A 23098-nucleotide genomic window follows, 5' to 3' on the forward strand; every position below is an offset into this window, starting at 1 on the left:
TAATATCAGATACCAAATTCCCATTTGTGAATACTAAATCTAAAATGGCCTCCTTCCGGGTTGGCTCCTCCACTACTTGCTGTAGAGATAATCCCAGTAGGCAATTTAGAATATCTGTACTCCTGGCAGAACTAGCTATTTTGGTTTTCCAATTTACATCAGGAAGATTAAAGTCTCCCATAATGATCCCCCCCCCCCCTTCAATGTCATTTTAGCAGTGCTGATGCCTTCTTAAAGAGCTGATTGGTGAGGAACCCGGGTGTCGGACCCCCACCGATCACATACTGATGATCTATCGAGAGAATAGGTTATCATTTAAAAAGTGGTGGAAAACCCTCTTTAAGCTGTCCACAATATACAGGGGAAAATATAAGAAAAATGCTGTTTTATAGGCAAAAAACTGAATAAAAGGCAATAAGTTAACAATGAATACTATAAGGCAATTTTCTTTCTATAAATGTACCTGCCTTTTTATATATGATCCCATTGATAGAAGTTTTCATCTTCACCGCAGTCAACATATTAAACCGCTGGTAAAACTGCAGGAGGAGTGTCTGCAAGATGGTGACTACAAAGAGAGCGAGTGCAAGCAGATAGCCAGTGCTGACCCCCTCCGAGCGGTCCTCACAGAACGCAATCATTTTCCTATGGACAAACACGGATGAGAACCTTAGGCTAATATAATCTGAAAAAGCAGAGCTGCAATGTAAAGTAGAGTGGAAAGCTACAGCAGTGGCCCAAGTATCTGATATTCGTTAAAGCAAATTTTAAACTTTCTCAGACTCCATTTAGGCTACGTCTACACGACGACAATAAGTCGCGCGACAGATAGGGCACAACTACACTGCAACATTTGTCGCGCGACAATTTTTATAATGGCAGTCTATGGTGTCGCACTGCAACATGCAACATGCTGCGACTGCAACGCAACAGTCGCAGAAAAATCCATCTCGAATGGATTTTCTGCGACTGTTGCGTCGCAGTATGTTGCATGTCGCGCGACAAATGTCGTCGTGTAGACGTAGCCTTAGGCTACTTTCACACTAGCGTTTTTGCTGGATTCGGCAGGGATCAGCAAAAACGCTTCCATTACTGATAATACAACCGTCTGCATCCATTATGAACGGATCCGGTTGTATTCTCTTTAACATAGCCAAGACGGATCCGTCATGAACTCCATTGAAAGTCAATGGGGGACGGATCTGTTTTCTATTGTGTCAGAGAGAACGGATCCTTCCCCATTGACTTGCATTGCGGGTCATGATGGATCCATTTTGCTCCGCATCCCAGGACGGAAAGCAAACCGCAATTCACCTTTTACCAGTAAACGAAGCGTGAACGAATTTCAAAATATGAAATTCGCTCATCTCTAATTGAGACCCTATAACAGATCTCAATACTGGAAAATATTAACGCCACTGTGAAAGTAGCCTTAGACAGTGTGGCTAAGGTGTAGTCATTGATCATAGCAACGCTCTAGGGGTGGTTTCACACTACCTTTTATTCTTAAACGCCATTTTTTTTGTCTTTTTTGAATTTTTGGAGCAAAACAACATTGCTGCTAGATGTTACATGTTGCTGAATATTAAATGATAAAAGACCCTACAAACACAGCGTTTTTTGTAGTAGCCTTTTTTTTTTAAGACTGTTTCCTGTCATTTTTTTAGGCATGCTCTGAGTGTGGATTTTCAGGACTTTTTCCATAGACTTCCCTATAGGAAAAAAATGTCTTAAAAATGCTAAATGTTAAAATGTTGTGGAACTATAAAACACCACAAAAATACAGCTGTAGAAAACATGAATTATACGGCATTTTTAGGGATTAGCTCTTTAAAGTGAACCTGTCATCAACGTTCTGCTGACCTCACTGAGGTATAAAATAGTGACAGAAATGCTGATGTCAGCGGTGTGTCACTCATGAGCTATAAGTAAGTAGTTGCTGAGAACCAGCATCATAATCATTGCAGCCCAGGCCTTGAGAAGAGTCAGATCTACCTGAGAAGAGTCCTGGTTATTCCTAATCTCCTGCTCTCCCCGACCATCTGCTGATGATTGGCAGTTCTCTCCTAGAGAGAAAGGGAGAAAACTAGGTAGAAGACGGTCAGCCATCAGCAGGTGGGCAGGAGAGCAGGAAGTCATGAATAACCAGGACTCTTCTCAGGTGGCCGGGACTCTTCTCCAGGCCCAGTCTGCAATGATTGTGATGTTGGTTCTCGGCAACCACTTACTTTTAACTTATAAATGACAGACGGCTGAAATCAACTCCCCTGTCTCTACGTTATTCTGCCGTTAGTATGGGCAGCATAAAGGTGATGACAGGTTCCCTTTAATGCAGAAGAAATAAAAAGAGGCTGACACTACATAGCAGACATCCCAACCTGCAAAAACTCATTTCAGGGAGGTTTTCTTTTTTTTCTTCTTTCACGAACTTTTTATTACATTTTCCAGACATATGCAGTATCTGCACACTGTGCTCTATGGTGTGGAGGACGGGGCTCATTACCCTGCCCCAAATTATCATATTTATGTATATGATTAAATGGATTCTGTCACCACCTATAAGCCCTGTGAGCTAAACATCTGCTCATGTCCAGGGTAGCATTCTGATTTCCAAGGTGGCCTTATAAAAGCTATTTGTGGCTTTATTCTGCGGAAAAACAGGTTTTACTAACCTGTCAATCATTGAATTAAGGTGCCCAAGCAGGGGAGGTCTGTGGATGCACGGTGCCCGACCGCACGCATCGCCGTTCGTGCCCAGCGCCGCCTTCTACTCCTCAGTGCCGCCTCTCCCTCCCTCCCCCTCCTCCCGCTTTGAGATTCCGCGCGTGCGCACAGGCTCAGCCTGATGCGCCATTGCGGACTGCTGGCATCGGCTTCTTCTTGCACTGTGCGCACGCGCCGAGAAGGTTTACTGCGAGTAAACTAGAGATGGGAAGTTCGGATCTTTCACATGAATCGGTTCATTCGCTGAGCTGACAAGAAGCAAGTGAACCCTGTGTGTAATTATCTACCCCACTGTAGGAAAAAAAACAAGCATCGGGGGGGGGGATTTAACACTGGGGCAAATAATATATAATTAAAATGGAGGGTTAAATGTGTAAATGTATTTAAAAAACATACATCTCTCTCAATAGTTATATAGCTACTGAATGAGACAGAAGAAGATGCCTTTTAACATATATATCTCCTTGAGAAGCCAATTTGACCCTAAAGGGTTAATTCAACCTGTAATGTAAACTCTGTCCTGTCACTTCTCTTATCTCTCTGCTCTGCTATCAGTGAACCTTTCCGGGATATATTGTCTCTCATGCGGGTGTCAGGGAGCCGCTATCTAATAGCGGGAGACTCCCTGAACCTCCGGGAGACTTGAGATCCCTGACATAGCAGGTGAGTGTGTATGACATCACCCGGGGCCCAACGTCACCCCCTTCTGTTATTAAGGCCTCATGCACACAGCCGCATCAGTTTTGCAGTCCGCAAATCGTGGATCCACAAAATATGGATGCAGTCTGTGGGCTGTCCATATTTTTTTTTCCCGCCCCAATGAAGTGAATGGATCCGCAAAAAATGCGGATTCAACATGGACGGTATCTGTATTTTGTGGATCCGTAATTTGCTGACACGACATACAGTTGTGTGCATGAGGCCTAAACCACATGACCTGAAGCACAGACTTCAGCGCCACATTAAGTTCAAGGCCTTCGCTTTGAACAATCCCTAATCGTTAGAAGGGTCCCATAACAAAAAAATTACTTCAAAGTGACCCCCTGCTGGGACCAACAGTGATCAACGTGGGAAGCTAGTAGTAAGTGTTTCCATGCAGCACCACCACCAGGAGAAATAAAGTATTACACAGTGTCCATTCAAACCAATGGGCCGTTTGAGTAGCACAGGACAGGACAGGTCCTCCAGAGAGAGATCCTCTTTGAATTCGCTCTCCACTCTGGCCAAAAGATAAGATCCTTAAACAGAGGACACTTTTTCTTTTAAACTGGTTGTGTCACGTCAGAAAATAGCATTTATCATGTAGAGAAAGTTAATACAAGGCACTTCCTAATGTATTGTGATTGTCCATATTGCCTCCTTTGCTGGCTGGATTCCTTTTTTCATCACATTATACACTGCTAGTTTCCATGGTTACGACCGCCCTGCAATCCATCAGTGGGGGTCGTGCTTGCACACTATAGGAAAAAGTGCCGGACTCTCTGGTGGCCGGGACCATGGGTGCTCACATAGGCTGGTACTTTATCCTATAGTGTGCAAGCACGGCCACCGCTGATGGATTGCAGGATGGTCGTAACTATGGAAATGAGCAGTGCATAATGTGATGGAAAAATGAATCCAGCCAGCAAAGGAGGCAACATGGACAATCACAGTACATTAGGAAGTGCCTTGTATTAACTTTCTCTACATAATAAATGCTATTTTCTGACGTGACACAACCCCTTTAACTCAGAATTCCCTAGTGTATATGATTTTTTTTTTTTTAAGCAGCCATCCCCTTTAATTCAATTGATCAAGAATTTCACTCACTTCAATATCTGAGGGCTTGTAAATGCCAGGACATCAGCCACTATTTTCATGAGGGCCACTTGGATGAGCGAGTACCTGAATGTGTTCCACAATGCCCGCAACAAAGATACCTTCTTGGATCCAGAATCCTGGAAAAAAGAAAGAGAAAAGTGACTTGTAGGAAGTACAGTTGCAAGTAAAAGTATGTGAACCCTTTGGATTGATATGGATTTCTGCACAAATTGGTCATAAAATGTGATCTGATCTTCATCTAAGTCACAACAATAGACAATCACAGTCTGCTTAAACTAATAACACACAAAGAATTAAATGTTACCATGTTTTTATTGAACACACCATGTAAACATTCACAGTGCAGGTGGAAAAAGTATGTGAACCCCTAGACTAATGACATCTCCAAGAGCTAATTGAAGTGAGGTGTCAGACAACTGGAGTCCAATCAATGAGATGAGATTGGAGGTGTTGGTTACAGCTGCCCTGCCCTATAAAAACCACACCAGTTCTGGGTTTGATTTTCACAAGAAGCATTGCCTGATGTGAATGATGCCTCGCACAAAAGAGCTCTCAGAAGACCTACGATTAAGAATTGTTGACTTGCATAAAGCTGGAAAGGGTTATAAAAGTATCTCCAAAAGCCTTGCTGTTCACCAGTCCACGGTAAGACAATTTGTCTATAAATGGAGAAAGTTCAGCACTGCTACTACTCTCCCTAGGAGTGGCCGTCCTGTAAAGATGACTGCAAGAGCACAGCGCAGACTGCTCAATGAGGTGAAGAAGAATCCTAGAGTGTCAGCTAAAGACTTACAAAAGTCTCTGGCATATGCTAACATCCCTGTTAGCGAATCTACGATACATAAAACACTATACAAGAATGGATTTCATGGGAGGATACCACAGAGGAAGCCACGGATGTCCCAAAAAAACATTGCTGCACGTTTACAGTTTGCACAAGAGCACCTGGATGTTCCACAGCAGTACTGGCAAAATATTCTGTGCACAGATGAAACCAAAGTTGAGTTGTTTGGAAGAAACACACAACACTATGTGTGGAGAAAAAGAGGCACAGCACACCAACATCAAAACCTCATCCCAACTGTGAAGTATGGTGGTGGGGGCATCATGGTTTGGGGCTGCTTTGCTGCGTCAGGGCCTGGACGGATTGCTATCATCAAAGGAAAAATGAATTCCCAAGTTTATCAAGACATTTTGCAGGAGAACTTAAGGCCATCTGTCCACCAGCTGAAGCTCAACAGAAGATGGGTGTTGCAACAGGACAACGACCAAAAGCATAGAATTAAATCAACAACAGAATGGCTTAAACAGAAGAAAATACGCCTTCTGGAGTGGCCCAGTCAGAGTCCTGACCTCAACCCGATTGAGATGCTGTGGTATGACCTCAAGAAAGCGTTTCACACCAGACATCCCAAGAATATTGCTGAACTGAAACAGTTCTGTAAAGAGGAATGGTCAAGAATTACTCCTGACCGTTGTGCACGTCTGATCTGCAACTACAGGAAACGTTTGGTTGAAGTTATTGCTGCCAAAGGAGGTTCAACCAGTTATTAAATCCAAGGGGTTCACATACTTTTTCCACCTGCACTGTGAATGTTTACATGGTGTGTTCAATAAAAACACGGTAACATTTAATTCTTTGTGTGTTATTAGTTTAAGCAGACTGTGATTGTCTATTGTTGTGACTTAGATGAAGATCAGATCACATTTTATGACCAATTTGTGCAGAAATCCATATCATTCCAAAGGGTTCACATACTTTTTCTTGCAACTGTAAGTGAGAGATATTCTAGTTATAACATTGGGGAGGAAGGCCTTAAATCCGTGTATGGTCTACAACTGATCTAAACATGGCTGCTTTAAAAATTCTGCTGGTTGCCCTTTGAAACAGACAGCAGTGAGTATCTGTCCCCTGGGACCTCCCTACGCACATAGATGCCGCTGTCCCAGGTAATCCAGAGAAGGGTCCCTTTGTTTGCTAATCAATGGGGTCATTGGATTCAGCAGTGACCGCTCAGGCCAGCCAATGGCTGCAGCAGTACACCTGACTACAGACATGACTTCACAAGTCCGGTCCACAGCAGACCAGAAGCATGGGGGACAAGACCCTTAGGCCGCATTCACATGACCGTGTCCGTTTTAGGAATCTGAAAACCATGGACACCGACTGTGTGCACCCGGTATCATGGTGTGATCCCACTGACTTCAATGGGTCCACAATCTGCAAGATGCAGCCAAAGATAGGACATGTTCTGTCTCCTGCGGTGTGGAGGCACGGACCCAGAAGCCCTTCTGTTCGCTTCTGGGTCTGTACCTCTGCGCCGCAAAAGATAGAACATGTCCTATTTTTGGCTGCGTCTTGCAGACCACGGACCCATTGAAGTCACATGGTGCACCAGGCCAATTTCTTGGTTTTGGATCCAAGGATGTTACACGGTCATGGGAGTGCGGCCTTAGGCTGGAACAGAGTGCCGGTGAACTAGGAAGTGGGTTTTTGCTTTAGGCTGAGCACTTTCAGGGCCTTAAGGGCATCACTGTAGCCTACTTTGGGGCTGTTCCTTCTGCATCAGATAAAAGTGCAGTTCTCTTACCTTTCTGCTTTGCTTGAAAAATTCCCTTCTCCAGTTTTCTTCAAATGCCGGGCTGACAATGTAAGAAGAGTCATCGTCATTCAGCTCAATGAGATCTTCTCTTTCTAACGGCTTCCTATAGCCAAGCCTTATAATTCTGGAGAGAAGAAAATAATAGAGGTAAGAAGTGTGGGAGCCGTGCTCCTGGTCTATGTGTTTAGCAAACAGTTAATAGTATGCCAGTCCTTGGTAAACCCGTCCGTCAGGTACTACGACCTTAAGTCTTCTGGTTTACATCAAATAGCAGGAAATTGCATAAACAGCAATTCCTCAATGTACTGCACACAAAACAACAGCAGTGGGATTAACCTGGAATCGGGGAAATCTCATATACGGTATTTTTCGCTTTATAAGTTGCAATTTTTTGCAAAAGTGGGTGAAAAATGTCAGTGCGTCTTATAAAGCAAATACTAGTAAGCTCTTCCATTATGGAAGCGACCACTAGTACGCATGAGGCGCGGGGAGCGGTGACTGTAGAGCTGCTAGCGTTTGCTATACTCAAAGCTCCCTGGTTTCCTTCCAGGCGCTGCACTGTCCTGACGGCATATAGCGGTATAGCGTCAGGATGTGGTTTGTGCTCTATGACTTGATGTTGTATACAGTCAGGTCATAATGCAGCACGGGCCTGGAGCAGACCAGGGAGCGTGCCTGCAGGAGAGGCTGATGGACCTGCAGAGTGGCAGCGGAGCCGGACAGGTACGTTTATTTATTTTAGCTCTGATGCGGGTCTGATATACGGGGATTTGATCTGAGGTCTGATATGGGAGTCTGATATGGGAGTCTGATTTAATATGGGGGGGGTCTGATCTGCGATCTGACTAAGGTGTCTGATCTGATATCGGGATCTGATCTGAGGTCTGATGAAGATTGGGCGTCTAATTTGGGGGTCTGATGAAGATTGGGCGTCTGTTCTGAGGTCTGATGAAAAATTTTTTTTTCTTATTTTCCTTCTCTAAAACCTAAGTGCGTCTTATCGTCAGTTGCGTCTTATCAAACGAAAAATACTGTATATTCCAAATAATTACAATCTGAAAACATCCTTTTCCCTGCCGTGTTCCCCTGTTATTCCTCACGGAAATATAAACATAAATTGACACCTGGGTGTTACCATCCTACTCAATTGGGGCATTTCCCTACACAGCGCTAGGCACAGTGTGTTATTCAGGCATTTCTGCCATTTGGCATCTCTATGGGATTTGAACAATGTCAGCAAAAAATGCCTGCGTAAAACATTATTTAAAAATAATACAATATATATTTATCATACAGTAAATATATAGTTTACCTGCTGTACCAAGAAAACGTCACCCTACTAAAGAAGGACACCCGGTATTCTGGATTTTCATTCTGTTAATATAGGTTAATAAATGTTAGCGTGATGTGACAAATTACTGCAATAAATTCCATCCAAGGCTACTTTCACACTGCCGTTTCAGGGTCCGCCTGTGAGATCCGTTTCAAGGCTCTCACAAGCGGTCCCAAAACGGATCAGTTCAGCCCCAATGCATTCTGAATGGATGCGGATCAGTTTGGCTCTGTTCCGTCTCCATTCCGCTCTGAAAGGGTACACCAAAACGCTGCTTGCAGCATTTTGATGTCCACCTGACGATGCTGAGCCAAACGGATCCATCCTGACTTACAATGTAAGTCAATGGGGATGGATCTGTTTTATCTGACACAATATGGTGCAGTTAAAAACGGATCCGTCCCCCATTGACTTTCAATGTAAGTCAGGACGGATCCATTTGACTTACACTTAGACTAAGGCCCCTTTCACACGGGCGAGTATTCCGCGCGGATGCGATGCGGGAGGTGAACGCATTGCACCCGCACTGAATCCGGACCCATTCATTTCTATGGGGCTGTGCACATGAGCTGTGATTTTCACGCATCACTTGTGCGTTGCGTGAAAATCGCAGCATGCTCTATATTCTGCGTTTTTCACGCAAGGCAGGCACCATAGAAGTGAATGGGGCCGCGTGAAAATCGCAAGCATCCGCAAGCAAGTGCGGATGCGGTGCGATTTTCACACATGGTTGCTAAGAGACGATCGGGCTGGAGACCCAATCTGTATTATTTTCCCTTATAACATGGTTATAAGGGAAAATAATAGCATTCTGAATACAGAATGCATAGTACAATAGTGATGGAGGGGTTAAAAATATAAAAAATTAACTCACCAAGTCCACTTGATCGCGTAGTTGCGAATCTCTGTCTTCTTCTGTAATGTTGAGCTTCCGGCTAAGGACCTGTGGTGACATCCCATCACATGGTCCAATCACATGGTCCCTCACCATGGTGATGAACCATGTGATTGGACCATGTGATGAGCACAGTGACGTCACCACAGGTCTTTTGCCAGGTCCTGAAGATAGAACAGAGAATGGCAGCTATGGAGCAGGTAAGTTAACTTTTTTTTTTTTTTTTTTTTTAACCCCTCCTGCCCTAATTTACTTTGCATTCTGTATTAAGAATGCTATTATTTTCCCTTATAACCATGTTATAAGGGAAAATAATACAATCTACAGAACACCGATCCCAAACCCGAACCTCTGTAATGAAGTCCGGGTTTGGGTCTGGATACCAAACATGGCGATTTTTCTCACGCGCGTACAAAACGCATTAAAACGCTTTGCACTCGCGCAGAAAAATCACGCATTTTACCGCAACGCACCCGCATCTTATCGGGCCCTCACACGCCACGCTCATGTGAAAGAGGTCTTAGACTTTTTTTTGACAGAGTAATGCAGACGGATCCGTTCTGAACATTATAGGTTGTCGGTGGGTAATAATTCAAACAAGGTGCGGATCCGTCTGTGCAGATACAAGACGGATCCGCGCCGAACGCAGGTGTGAAAGTAGCCTAATAAAGCGAGAAAAATACAGAAATCCTGCAGATGTAACATACGGCAAGGTAAAGGTCTTCCTGACCTCACAGGACAGGCCCTCAGGCTGAGATCACAGCACATTAGCGCCATACAATGGTGGAGACCGAACTGTCAGCTCTTCTACCGTTCTCCAACCTACCCGTCCAAACCAGCTCGAGGTGGTCACAGCCTGCAAGGGCAACGTCTGACACTGCCGCCGCCGGGTGCAGCATGCTGCAAGTCTTTGTCTGTAGTTTAAAACTGGACATTGCTTTACTGCTCAAGGTAAAAATAAATTAAATAAAAAAAATATAAATATATCAGACGTCCCAACCTGCAAAAACTCATTTCAGGGAGGTTTTCTTTTTTTTTTTCTTTCACAAACTTTTTATTACATTTTCCAGACATAATCAGTATCTGCACACTGTGCTCTATGGTGTGGAGGACGGGGCTCATTACCCTGTATATGATTAAAGGGATTCTGTCACCACCTATAAGCCCTGTGAGCTAAACATCTGCTCATGTCCAGGGCACCATTCTGATTTCTAAGGTGGCCTTATAAAAGCTATTTGTGGCTTTAGGCCTCCTGCACACGAACGTATTTTTTTGCGGTCCGCAAAAACGGGTCCCGTTTTTCCGTGATCCGTGACCGTTTTTTCGTCCGTGGGTCTTCCTTGATTTTTGGAGGATCCACGGACATGAAAAAAAAGTCGTTTTGGTGTCCGCCTGGCCGTGCGGAGCCAAACGGATCCGTCCTGAATTACAATACAAGTCAATGGGGACGGATCCGTTTGACGTTGACACAATATGGTGCCATTTCAAACGGATCCGTCCCTATTGACTTTCAATGTAAAGTCTGGAGTCCCTTTTATACCATCGGATCGGAGTTTTCTCCAATCCGATGGTATATTTTAACTTGAAGCGTCCCCATCACCATGGGAACGCCTCTATGTTAGAATATACTGTCGGATATGAGTTAGATCGTGAAACCTCATTTCCGACAGTATATTCTAACACAGAGGCGTTCCCATGGTGATGGGGACGCTTCTAGTTAGAATATACTACAAACTGTGTACATGACTGCCCCCTGCTGCCTAGCAGCATCCGATCTCTTACAGGGGGCTGTGATCAGCACAATTAACCCTTCAGGTGCCGCACCTGAAGGGGTTAATTGTGCTATCATCTCCCCCTGTAAGAGATCAGGGCTGCCAGGCAGCAGGGGGCAGACCCCCCCCCTCCCCAGTTTGAATATCATTGGTGGCCAGTGCAGCCCCCCCCCCCCTTCCTCCCTCTATTGTAATAATTCCTTGGTGGCACAGTGTGCGCCCCCCCGCCTTCCTCCCTCTATTGTAATAATTCGTTGGTGGCACAGTGTGCGCCCCCCATTGGCCCCCCTCCCTCTATAGCATTAACAACATTGGTGGCCAGTGTGCGGCCTCCCATCTAGCCCCCCCCCCCATCATTGGTGGCAGCGGGTTACTAGCAGTAGTGATTCATACTTACCTGGGAGCTGCGATGTCTGCTTCCGGCCGGGAGCTCCTCCTACTGGTAAGTGACAGTTCATTTAGCAATGACACTTACCAGTAGGTGGAGCTCCCGGCCAGACACGAACATCGCAGCAGCCGGTAAGTATGAATCTTCTACTATTGTACTATTGCTAAGTAACCATGGCAACCAGCGTCCTGGTTGCCATGGTTACCGATCGGAGCCCCAGCGATTAAACTGGGACTCCGATCGGAACTCCGCTGCCACCAATGATGGGGGGGGGGGGGGGGGGGGGAGATGGGAGGCCGCACACTGGCCACCAATGTTGCTAATGCTATAGAGGGAGGGGGGCGATGGGGGGCGCACACTGTGCCACCAGCGAATTATTACAATAGAGGGAGGGAGCGCACACTGTGCCACCCACGAATTATTACAATAGAGGAAGGGAGGGGGGGCGCACACTGTGCCACCAACGAATAATTACAATAGAGGGAGGGGGGGGGGGGGCCGCACTGGCCACCAATGATATTTAAACTGGGGAGGGGGGGGAGGGTCTGCCCCCTGCTGCCTGGCAGCCCTGATCTCTTACAGGGGGCCGTGATCAGCACAATTAACCCCTTCAGGTGCCGCACCTGAAGGGGTTAATTGTGCTGATCACAGCCCCCTGTAAGAGATCGGGTGCTGCCAGGCAGCAGGGGGCAGTCTTGTACACAGTTTGTAGTGTATTCTAACTAGAAGCGTCCCCATCACCATGGGAACGCTTCTGTGTTAGAATATACTGTCGGTTCTGAGTTTTCACGAAGTGAAAACTCAGCTTTGAAAAAGCTTTTATACAGACGGATCTTCGGATCCGTCTGTATAAAAACTAACCTACGGCCACGGATCACGGACACGGATGCCAATCTTGTGTGCATCCGTGTTCTTTCACGGACCCATTGACTTGAATGGGTCCGTGAACCGTTGGCCGTGAAAAAAATAGGACAGGTCATATTTTTTTCACGGCCAGGAAACACGGATCACGGATGCGGCTGCAAAACGGTGCATTTTCCGATTTTTCCACGGACCCATTGAAAGTCAATGGGTCCGTGAAAAAAAGCGGAAAACGGCACAACGGCCACGGGTGCACACAACGTTCGTGTGCAGGAGGCCTTATTCTGCGGAAAAACTGGTTTTACTAACCTGTCAATCACTGAATTAAGGTGCCCAAGCAGGGGAGGTCTGTGGATGCATGGTGCCCGGCCGCACGCATCGCCGTTCGTGCCCAGCGCCGCTTCTCCCCCCCTCCCCCTCCTCCCGCTTTAAGATCCCGCGCGTGCGCACACGCTCAGCCTGATGCGCCGTTGCGGACTGCTGGCATCAGCTTCTCTTGCACTGTGCGCACGCGCCAAGAAGGGGACACTGCTACAGGTTGCCGGAAAGGTTTACTGCGAATAAACTAGAGATGGGAAGTTCGGATCTTTCACATGAATCGGTTCATTCGCTGAGCTGACAAGAAGCAAGTGAACACTGTGTGTAATCATCTACCCCACTGTAGGAAAAAAAACAAGCATCCGGGGGGGAGGGGGGGGATTTAACACTGGGGTAAATAATATAATTAAAATGGAGGGTTAAATGTGTAAATGTATTAAAAAAAATACATCTCTCTCAATAGTTCTAGAGCTACTGAATGAGACAGAAGAAGGGATGCCTTTTAACATATATATCTCCTTGAGAAGCCAATTTGACCCTAAAGGGTTAATTCAACCTGTAATCTAAACTCTGTGTCCTGTCACTTCTCTTATCTCTCTGCTCTGCTATCAGTAAACCTTTCCAGGATATATTGTTTCACATGGGGGTGTCAGGGAGCCGCTATCTAATAGAGGGAGACTCCCTGAACGTCCGGGAGACTTGAGATCCCTGATATATACACTGCTCAAAAAAATAAAGGGAACACAAAAATAACACATCCTAGATCTGAATTAATTAAATATTCTTCTGAAATACTTTGTTCTTTACATAGTTGAATGTGCTGACAACAAAATCACACAAAAATTAAAAAATGGAAATCAAATTTTTCAACCCATGGAGCGCTGGATATGGAGTCACACTCAAAATTAAAGCGGAAAAACACACTACAAGCTGATCCAACTTTGATGTAAATGTCCTTAAAACAAGTCAAAATGAGGCTCAGTAGTGTGTGTGGCCTCCACGTGCCTGTATGACCTCCCTACAACGCCTGTGCATGCTCCTGATGAGGTGGCGGACGGTCTCCTGAGGGATCTCCTCCCAGACCTGGACTAAAGCATCTGCCAACTCCTGGACAGTCTGTGGTGCAACGTGACGTTGGTGGATAGAGCGAGACATGATGTCCCAGATGTGCTCAATTGGATTCAGGTCTGGGGAACGGGCGGGCCAGTCCATAGCATCAATGCCTTCGTCTTGCAGGAACTGCTGACACACTCCAGCCACATGAGGTCTAGCATTGTCTTGCATTAGGAGGAACCCTGGGCCAACCGCACCAGCATATGGTCTCACAAGGGGTCTGAGGATCTCATCTCGGTACCTAATGGCAGTCAGGCTACCTCTGGGGAGCACATGGAGGGCTGTGCGGCCCTCCAAAGAAATGCCACCCCACACCATTACTGACCCAATGCCAAACTGGTCATGCTGGAGGATGTTGCAGGCAGCAGAACGTTCTCCACGGCGTCTCCAGACTCTGTCACTTCTGTCACATGTGCTCAGTGTGAACCTGCTTTCATCTGTGGCGAATTTGCCAATCTTGGTGTTCTCTGGCAAATGCCAAACGTCCTGCACGGTGTTGGGCTGTAAGCACAACCCCCACCTGTGGACGTCGGGCCCTCATATCACCCTCATGGAGTCTGTTTCTGACCGTTTGAGCAGACACATGCACATTTGTGGCCTGCTGGAGGTCATTTTGCAGGGCTCTGGCAGTGCTCCTTCTGTTCCTCCTTGCACAAAGGCGGAGGTAGCGGTCCTGCTGCTGGGTTGTTGCCCTCCTACGGTCTCCTCCACGTCTCCTGATGTACTGGCCTGTCTCCTGGTAGCGCCTCCATGCTCTGGACACTACGCTGACAGACACAGCAAACCTTCCTGCCACAGCTCACATTGATGTGCCATCCTGGATAAGCTGCACTACCTTAGAGTGAAAGCACCGCCAGCATTCAAAAGTGACTAAAACATCAGCCAGGAAGCATAGGAACTGAGAAGTGGTCTGTGATCACCACCTGCAGAACCACTCCTTTATTGGGGGTGTCTTGCTAATTGCCTATAATTTCCACCTGTTGTCTATCCCATTTGCACAACAGCATGTGAAATTGATTGTCACTCAGTGTTGCTTCCTAAGTGGACAGTTTGATTTCACAGAAGTGTGATTGACTTGGAGTTACATTGTGTTGTTTAAGTGTTCCCTTTATTTTTTTGAGCAGTGTATATAATTGTATTTCTATATGCAAGTATATAGCCCTGCCAATCAGCCTGCGGGCACACAAAGGGTTTTCATCCTTTAAAATAATCATTTAAGAAGGTGGAGTAGCTGTACATTTGTAAGGCTTCGTTCTGGCGGAGGAACAGACCATCCAGGATAGCCGGTCACTGCCAGGCACCACCAGAGCCCATTCATGGTGATAGGATCCAGAGGGCTTCCATGCATGCAGTGGGATTTCTCCGGCAGAAAGCCGACATTGATGCTGAAAACCCAAACGATTCCTCGCCAGGCGCCATTATAGTGAATAGGGATGCGGAGAAAGACGGATCCGCTTGCATCGTTTTGCTGTCCGCAATGGGGATGCAACCAAACGGAACGCATTGTGGAGAACTCCGTTTCGTACAGTTCCGTTTTGTCCCCACTGACAATGAATGGGGACAAAACTGAAGCGTTTCCGTCCGCTATTGAGATCCTAAGACTGATCTCAATAGCGGAATTGAAAACGCTAATGTGAAAGTAGCTTTAAGTGTAGCGCAATACTTGGGGGCGGAGGGGGGCAGCCAATGACTGGCCGCAGAGGTGAGGTATCCCCCATGTGTCATGGTAATAGGTCACGTGAGGCATGGGGGCGCCCACTGACCATCATGGAGTCCGTCAGGTTCCTTCAAGCAACCCGACATTTTACCTTGCAAAAAAGCGCTATTCTTCCCTGCATTTTTGATACAATTTGTGAAAGAGACCCCCTAATGCAGTGGTTCTCAACCTTTCTAAAGCCGTGACCCCTTAATACAGTTCCTCATGTTGTGGTGACCCCCAACCATTACATTTTTTTCCTTGCTACGTCATAACTAATTTTGCTACTGTTATGAATTGTAATGTAAATATCTGATATGCAGGATGTATTTTTATTGCTACAAATTGAACATAATTAAAGCAGAGTAATCACAAAGACATCCACAGATCCCCCCCTAAACAGTGCCATCCACAGATCCCCCTAAACAGTGCCATCCACAGATCCCCCTAAACAGTGCCATCCACAGATCCCCCTCCCCTAAACAGTGGCATCCACAGATCTCCCCCCTAAACAGTGCCATCCACAGATCTCCCCCCTAAACAGTGCCATCCACAGATCTCTCCTCCCCTAAACAGTGCCATCCACAGATCTTCCCCTAAACAGTGCCATCCACAGATCTCCCCCTTAAACAGTGCCATCCACAGATCTCCCCCTTAAACAGTGCCATCCACAGATCTCCCCCCTAAACAGTGCCATCCACAGATCTCCCGCCTAAACAGTGCCATCCACAGATCTCCCCTAAACAGTGCCATCCACAGATCTCCCCCCTAAACAGTGCCATCCACAGATCTCCCCCCTAAACAGTGCCATCCACAGATCTCCCCCTAAACAGTGCCATCCACAGATCTCCCCCCTAAACAGTGCCATCCACAGATCTCCCCCCTAAACAGTGCCATCCACAGATCCCCCCCTAAACAGTGCCATCCACAGATCCCCCTCCCCTAAACAGTGGCATCCACAGATCTCCCCCCTAAACAGTGCCATCCACAGATCTCCCCCCTAAACAGTGCCATCCACAGATCTCTCCTCCCCTAAACAGTGCCATCCACAGATCTTCCCCTAAACAGTGCCATCCACAGATCTCCCCCTTAAACAGTGCCATCCACAGATCTCCCCCTTAAACAGTGCCATCCACAGATCTCCCCCCTAAACAGTGCCATCCACAGATCTCCCGCCTAAACAGTGCCATCCACAGATCTCCCCTAAACAGTGCCATCCACAGATCTCCCCCCTAAACAGTGCCATCCACAGATCTCCCCCCTAAACAGTGCCATCCACAGATCTCCCCCTAAACAGTGCCATCCACAGATCTCCCCCCTAAACAGTGCCATCCACAGATCTCCCCCCTAAACAGTGCCATCCACAGATCCCCCTCCCCGACGCTCACAGCAATATATTTATAAACTAATCAGTAACTACTTTAACTTTAATCATTGCTCATTGCTGAGCTCTTTACTTGGATTATTTGGATATCTTACTTTGTCTTAGCTCCGGTAATAGCAGGCAGTGCGGGGGGCGGCGCTCACTCACTGACGTCACGCGCCTGCGCCGCCTAGTGGGAGGAGCAGGCGTGTGACGTCAGTGAGCGCCGCCCCCCGCACTGCCTGCTATTACCGGAGCTAAGACAAAGTAAGATATCCAAATAATCCAAGTAAAGAGCTCAGCAATGAGCAATGATTAAAGTTAAAGTAGTTACTGATTAGTTTATAAATATACTGCTGTGAGCGGCGTGGCCCTGTATATTCTAACCCCCAGGCAAACGTCCCTGTCACCATGGGAACGCCTGGGGGGTTAGAATATACCATCGGATTTGAGTTTTTACGATCTCACTGAGCTCGTAAAACTCAGATCCGATGGTATATTCTAACCCCCAGGCGAGCGTCCCCGTCACCATGGGAACGCATGGGGGTTAGAATATACCATCGGATCTTCTGAGTTACTCAGCCGCAAAACAAGCACCGGCTCTGCTTGGCCCCGGGCCAGCTCGGGGCCCCAAGCAATTGCTTGTTTTGCCTGTCTGTTAGCGACGGGCCTGGACCCACAATAGGAAGCCTCAGGCGACCCCCTGGAAAGGGCCGATCGACCCCCAAAGGGGTCGCGACCCCTAGGTTGAGAACCACTGCCCTAATGGAGCCTGCAATGCAAAGCCTAAAGCCTCATTCACACTTCAGTGTTTGGTCAGTGATTTCTATCAGTGATATGAGAGAAAACAAGGATTGGAGCCTCCACAGACATGAGGTATAAGGAAAGACCTGCACCTGTTCTGTGTTTTGGACCCGCACCTGGTTTTGGCTCAAAATCACTGATGGAAATCACTGAACAAACACTGTGAATGAGGCATAAGACTTTATTTACACGTCAGTGTTCGGTCAGTGATTTTGAGCCAAAACCAGGTGCGGGTCCAATCTTCCCTTATACCTTATGTCCGTGGTGCTGGTTTTAGCTCACAATCACTGATGGAAATCACTGAGCAAAAACTGAAACGTGAACTAGGCCTAAGTGACACCCTGACAATCTGGCATCTGAAAGAAGGACTAAAAGCTTCGCCACCCAGCTTTCCCAAGACCCTGACCCACCATGGTGGCTGTAAACCTCTAAAGACATCTCAGAGACCCTTTATTGTCACCCAACTTTCCCAGAAACAGATACAAGTTCTGCAAAGATTGACAGAAGAGAACAGTGAAGACTTTTCCGGGATTTTCCTTACTTTTGGGCCCTGGCACCGACCTGTGCAGCACCCAGCTCGTGGCAGACATACTCCTGCCCACATCTATGGTCTGACACACTGTAACGTACCTTCCCCGTGTCTGACAGCCTCTCATAGGCAGCACTGCCTCCGGTCCGTGTCCTCAGCATGATGTGCCTGTAGTGGAGACTATGAGTGCAGCTCCATGGACGCCGGTGCCGGGGACTTCCTCACACTACAGGACCCATCACACAGCAGCAGCATCGCCCCCTGGTGGCCACTCTGCGGCTTCTCCCATACATATTATAGCAACCTACAGTAACATACCAGCAGCCAATCAGCGGTTTACATGATGACAGCCAACCAATAGCGTGCGAGGAATGCAAATCAGACGCAGAACTCAATGACTCCGACATCTAGCCAATTGCAAATTAGGACTAGAGCAAGCAGCCAATCAATGACCGGGTTGCTAAAAGCGGACCAATGGCGAGCTGCAGCAGACTGGAGGCGTTCCTTAGAGTGTCATTCACAGATACCAAGTGGAGGTCGCCCAGGTGCGTGCACGAGGGCAGTGGTGCCAGGGGGCGCCGTGTTGCTATGACAACCTATAAACAGGCAGCTGGCAATGCTGCTGGGAGAGCGGTAGTCACGGGAATGTACCATATGGAGGTCACACCAGCGGTTTTTGCAGATCCGTCGTGGATCTGCAAAAACGCTTCCGTACAATAGGATGCAAAAACGGATCAGTCACTAAATATATATTGAAATGCAGCTTCCTTTACATCACCGTTCAGCCTACGGAGCAGGAGAACGGAATGGACGGATTGGGCACAAGGCGTTTTCAATTCCGCTTCAGTTTTGTCCCCATTCATTGTCAATGGGGACAAAACTAAACTGAACGAAACGTGAACCAAAATGCATTCCGTTCCGTTTGATGTGGTGCAGCGCAAGATGGATCCGTCCTGGCACACACTAGGCCTCATTCCCACGACCGTATGTATTTTGCGCTCTGCGAAAAACGGATCCGCAAAAAATACAGATGACGTCATTGTGCATTCTGTATTTTGAGGAACAGAACAGCTGGCCCCTAATAGAACAGTCCTATCCTTGTCTGTAATGCGGATAATAATAGGACATGTTCTATTTTTTAGCGGAACGGAAATACGGACATACGGAAATGGAATGCACACGGAGTAACTTAAAAAAAATTTGTGGACCCATTGAAATACATGGTTCCGCATACAGTCCACAAAAACAAACGGAACGGACACGAAAAGAAAATACCTTTGTGTGGGCATGAGGTCTATAACAATGGGGATGGATCCGTTTTCTCTGACACAATAGAAAACGGATCCGACCCCTATTGACTTTCAATGGTGTTCAAGACGGATCTGTCATGGCTATAGAAGACATAATACAACCAGTTCCGTTCATGACGGATGCATGCGGTTGTATTATGGTAACAGAAGTGTTTTTGCAGATCCATGACGGATCCGCAAAAAACGCTAGACTATAAGGCCCCTTTCACACGGGCGAGTATTCCGCGCGGATGCGATGCGTGACTTGAACGCATTGCACCCGCACTGAATCCGGACCCATTCATTTCTAAGGGGCTGTTCACATGAGCGGTGATTTTCACGCATCACTTGTGCGTTGTGTGAAAATCGCAGCATGCTCTATATTCTGCGTTTTTCACGTAACGCAGGCCCCATAGAAGTGAATGGGGTTGCGTGAAAATCGCAAGCATCCACAAGCAAGTGCGGATGCGGTGCGATTTTCACTCACGGTTGCTAGGAGACGATCGGGATGGGGACCCGATCATTATTATTTTCCCTTATAACATGCTTATAAGGGAAAATAATAGCATTCTGAATACAGAATGCTTAGTAAAATAGCGCTGGAGGGGTTAAAAAATAAAATTATTATTTTTTAACTCACCTTAATCCACTTGATCGCGCAGCCGGCTTCTCTTCTGACTTCTTTCTTTGCTGTGTTCAGGAAAAGGACCTGTGGTGACGTCACTCTCATCACATAGTCCATCACATGATCTTTTACCATGGTGATGGATCATGTGATGGACCATGTGATGACCGGAGTGACGTCACCACAGGTCCTGTTCCTGCACACAGCAAAGAAAGAAGTCAGAAGAGATGCCGTCTGCTCGATCAAGTGGATTAAGGTGAGTTACATTTTTTTTTTTTTTTTTTAACCCCTCCAGCGCTATTTTACTATGCATTCTGTATTCAGAATGCTATTATTTTCCCTTATAACCATGTTATAAGGGAAAATAATACAATCTACAGAACACCGATCCCAAGCCTGAACTTCTGTGAAGAAGTTCGGGTTTGGGTACCAAACATGCGCGATTTTTCTCACGCGAGTGCAAAACGCATTACAAAGTTTTGCACCCGCGCGGAAAAATCGCGGGTGTTCCCGCAACGCACCCGCACATTTTCCCGCAACGCCCGTCTTAAAGAGGCCTAATAGGTCTGTTCGTTTTCCGCTCAGAGGAAGGTTTTTGAAGCGGAGACAAATGTCCTGCGCGCACTACTTTTGTCTCTGCTCCAAAATCATCTTCGGAGTGGAAACCTGACGGACCTCATTATAGTCTATGGGGTCCGTAGGCTCCGTTCGGCTCAGCTATATGCTGAATCTGTCCTTTCCGTTTAGGAGCAGGAGAACGGAAAGGCTGAACGGTGATGTGAACGAAGCCTCAATGGGCGACTGATCCGTTTTTTTTTTTTTAGGTTCGTAAAAAACATCCGATTGTTTTCAGTGCTGGATCCATTTCTTTCTGTTTTTATGACCGGACACAAAACCGCAGCTTGCAGCGGTTTCGTATCGGGTCACAAGACGAAATGCTGCTGGAACGGAAGAAATCCTGATGCATCCTGAACGGATCTCTTTCCATCCAGAATGCATGAGGACTAAATGGAAACACTTTTTTCCGGTATTAGGATCCTCTGCCGGACTTCGATACTGGAAAACACCAACGCAAGTGTGAAAGTAGCCGTGCAGCGTTATCTACACAATCCTGTCGGGGATCTGATCATCTAAGGCCGAGTTTACACAAACGTGTGTGACCCGTGCTGCTGCCCGCAAATTGCAGGCCGCAATGCACGATCGCCGGCCGTAGGTCAGCCGCATCGGATTGCGGACCCATTCACTTTAATGGGTCCGCGATCCGCAAAAAGATAGGATATGTTCTATCTCTTTACGGAACGGAAGTACGGGACGCAACCCTACGGAAGCACTCCGTAGTGCTTCCGAGGGGTCCCGTTCCGTGCGGCCGTTCCGCAATTCCGGAGTTGCAGACCCATTGAAGTGAATGGGTCCGCATCCGTGATGCGGAATGCACACGGAACTGTGGCCGTGTATTGCGGCCCGCAATACGGCCACGGATCACACACGTTCGTGTGAACTAGGCCTTAGGCTACTTTCACACTAGCGGTTTTGCAGGATCCGGCAGGGATCAGCAAAAACGCTTCCGTTACTGATAATACAACCATCTGCGTCCGTTATGAACGGATCCTTTTGTATTATCTTTAACATACCCAAGACGGGTCCATCACGAACTCCATTGAAAGTCAATAGGGGACGGATCCGATTTCTATTGTGTCAGAGAGAACGGATCCGTCCACCATTGACTTGCATTGTGGGTCATGACTGATCCGTTTTGCTCCGCATCCCATGACGGAAAGAAAACCGCAGCTTGCTGCGGTTTTCTCTCCGGTATGAGAACGCAACCAAATGGAACGGAATGCATGTTCAGTTACGTTTTGTCCCCATTGACAATGAATGGGGACAAAACTGAAGCGTTTTTTTTTTCCGGTATTGAGACCCTATGACGGATCTCAATACTGAAAAATAGAAACGCTAGTGGGAAAGTAGCCTTAAACTTAAAAACCCAATGAAAATCATCCGTTTTTAATAGCCGTTAAAAATGGCTGCAAAACAGACGTTAAATAACGGACAGAAAATGAATGCATTAATGATTAGAAAATGGCCAAGAAAAACGGGCAGTTTTTTTTCACCATTGTGTGAATTCAGCCCAAGTATATTTCCCTTCACAGCTCCAGTCGGGTGGAAGGTAAGAAAAATAGTCAATGTTGAGCAGCCACATATCAACCAATGTGGATTTCAAGGCGAACATGCTGCAGTTTGGGGCAGATTTCACCCGCTACGCATTAGAAATGTGGATTTCAATTCCCCAGTGAAAGTCAATTTATGTGTGGATTTCATTGCAGACATTTTCCGCAGTGTATGGCCTCCTGCACACGACAGTATTTTTTCACGGTCCGCAAAACGGGGTTCCGTTGGTCCGTGACCGTTTTTTCGTCCGTGGGTCTTCCTTGATTTTTGGAGGATCCACGGACATGAAAAATGAAAAAAAAATCTAAGTCAAGTTTGCCATTGAAATGATAGGAAAAAACGGACACGGATCACAATCTTGTGTGCATCCGTGATTTTTCACGGACCCATTGACTTGAATGGGTCCGCGAACCGTTGACCGTGAAAAAAAATAGGACAGGTCATATTTTTTTCACGGCCAGGAAACACGGATCACGGATAAGGCTGCCAAACGGTGCATTTTCCGATTTTTCCACGGACCCATTGAAAGTCAATGGGTCCGCGAAGAAAAACGGAAACACGGACGCGGATGCACACAACGGTTGTGTGCATGAGGCCTATGGATGTGGTTTTTAAAAACTTCAACCACTTCCCTGCCACTGTAATCTGCTGTAGATAATCCACAGCGCTTGCGCTACAGTCCGTGTGGCCGTACCCGTAGGCCCCTTTCACACGAATGATACGGATTGTGTCAGGGTGCGTTCAGTGAAACTCACACCAATTTGCAAGTTTAGTTTTGTTTGCATTTGCGTTCAG

General features: G+C 46.8%; 1 protein-coding gene across 1 annotated transcript in view; it reads right to left on the reverse strand.

The window, feature by feature from the left end:
• LOC120994569 (multidrug resistance-associated protein 1-like) overlaps positions 1 to 18469 on the reverse strand; it is a 126235-nt gene extending 107766 nt beyond the window's left edge. Inside the window, exons 1-5 of the mRNA XM_040423230.1 lie at positions 18322 to 18469; positions 8461 to 8522; positions 7137 to 7272; positions 4534 to 4661; positions 468 to 645 (exon numbers count right to left, since the gene is read on the reverse strand). Of these exons, the coding sequence (XP_040279164.1) occupies positions 468 to 645; positions 4534 to 4661; positions 7137 to 7272; positions 8461 to 8522; positions 18322 to 18381 (564 nt within the window). The 5' untranslated portion in view covers positions 18382 to 18469. The remainder of the gene's footprint in view (positions 1 to 467; positions 646 to 4533; positions 4662 to 7136; positions 7273 to 8460; positions 8523 to 18321) is intronic.
• Positions 18470 to 23098: the final 4629 nt, after the last annotated feature.

The sequence above is a fragment of the Bufo bufo genome, chromosome 3, assembly GCF_905171765.1.
Source record: "Bufo bufo chromosome 3, aBufBuf1.1, whole genome shotgun sequence".
In the NCBI taxonomy this organism is placed as follows: domain Eukaryota; kingdom Metazoa; phylum Chordata; class Amphibia; order Anura; family Bufonidae; genus Bufo; species Bufo bufo.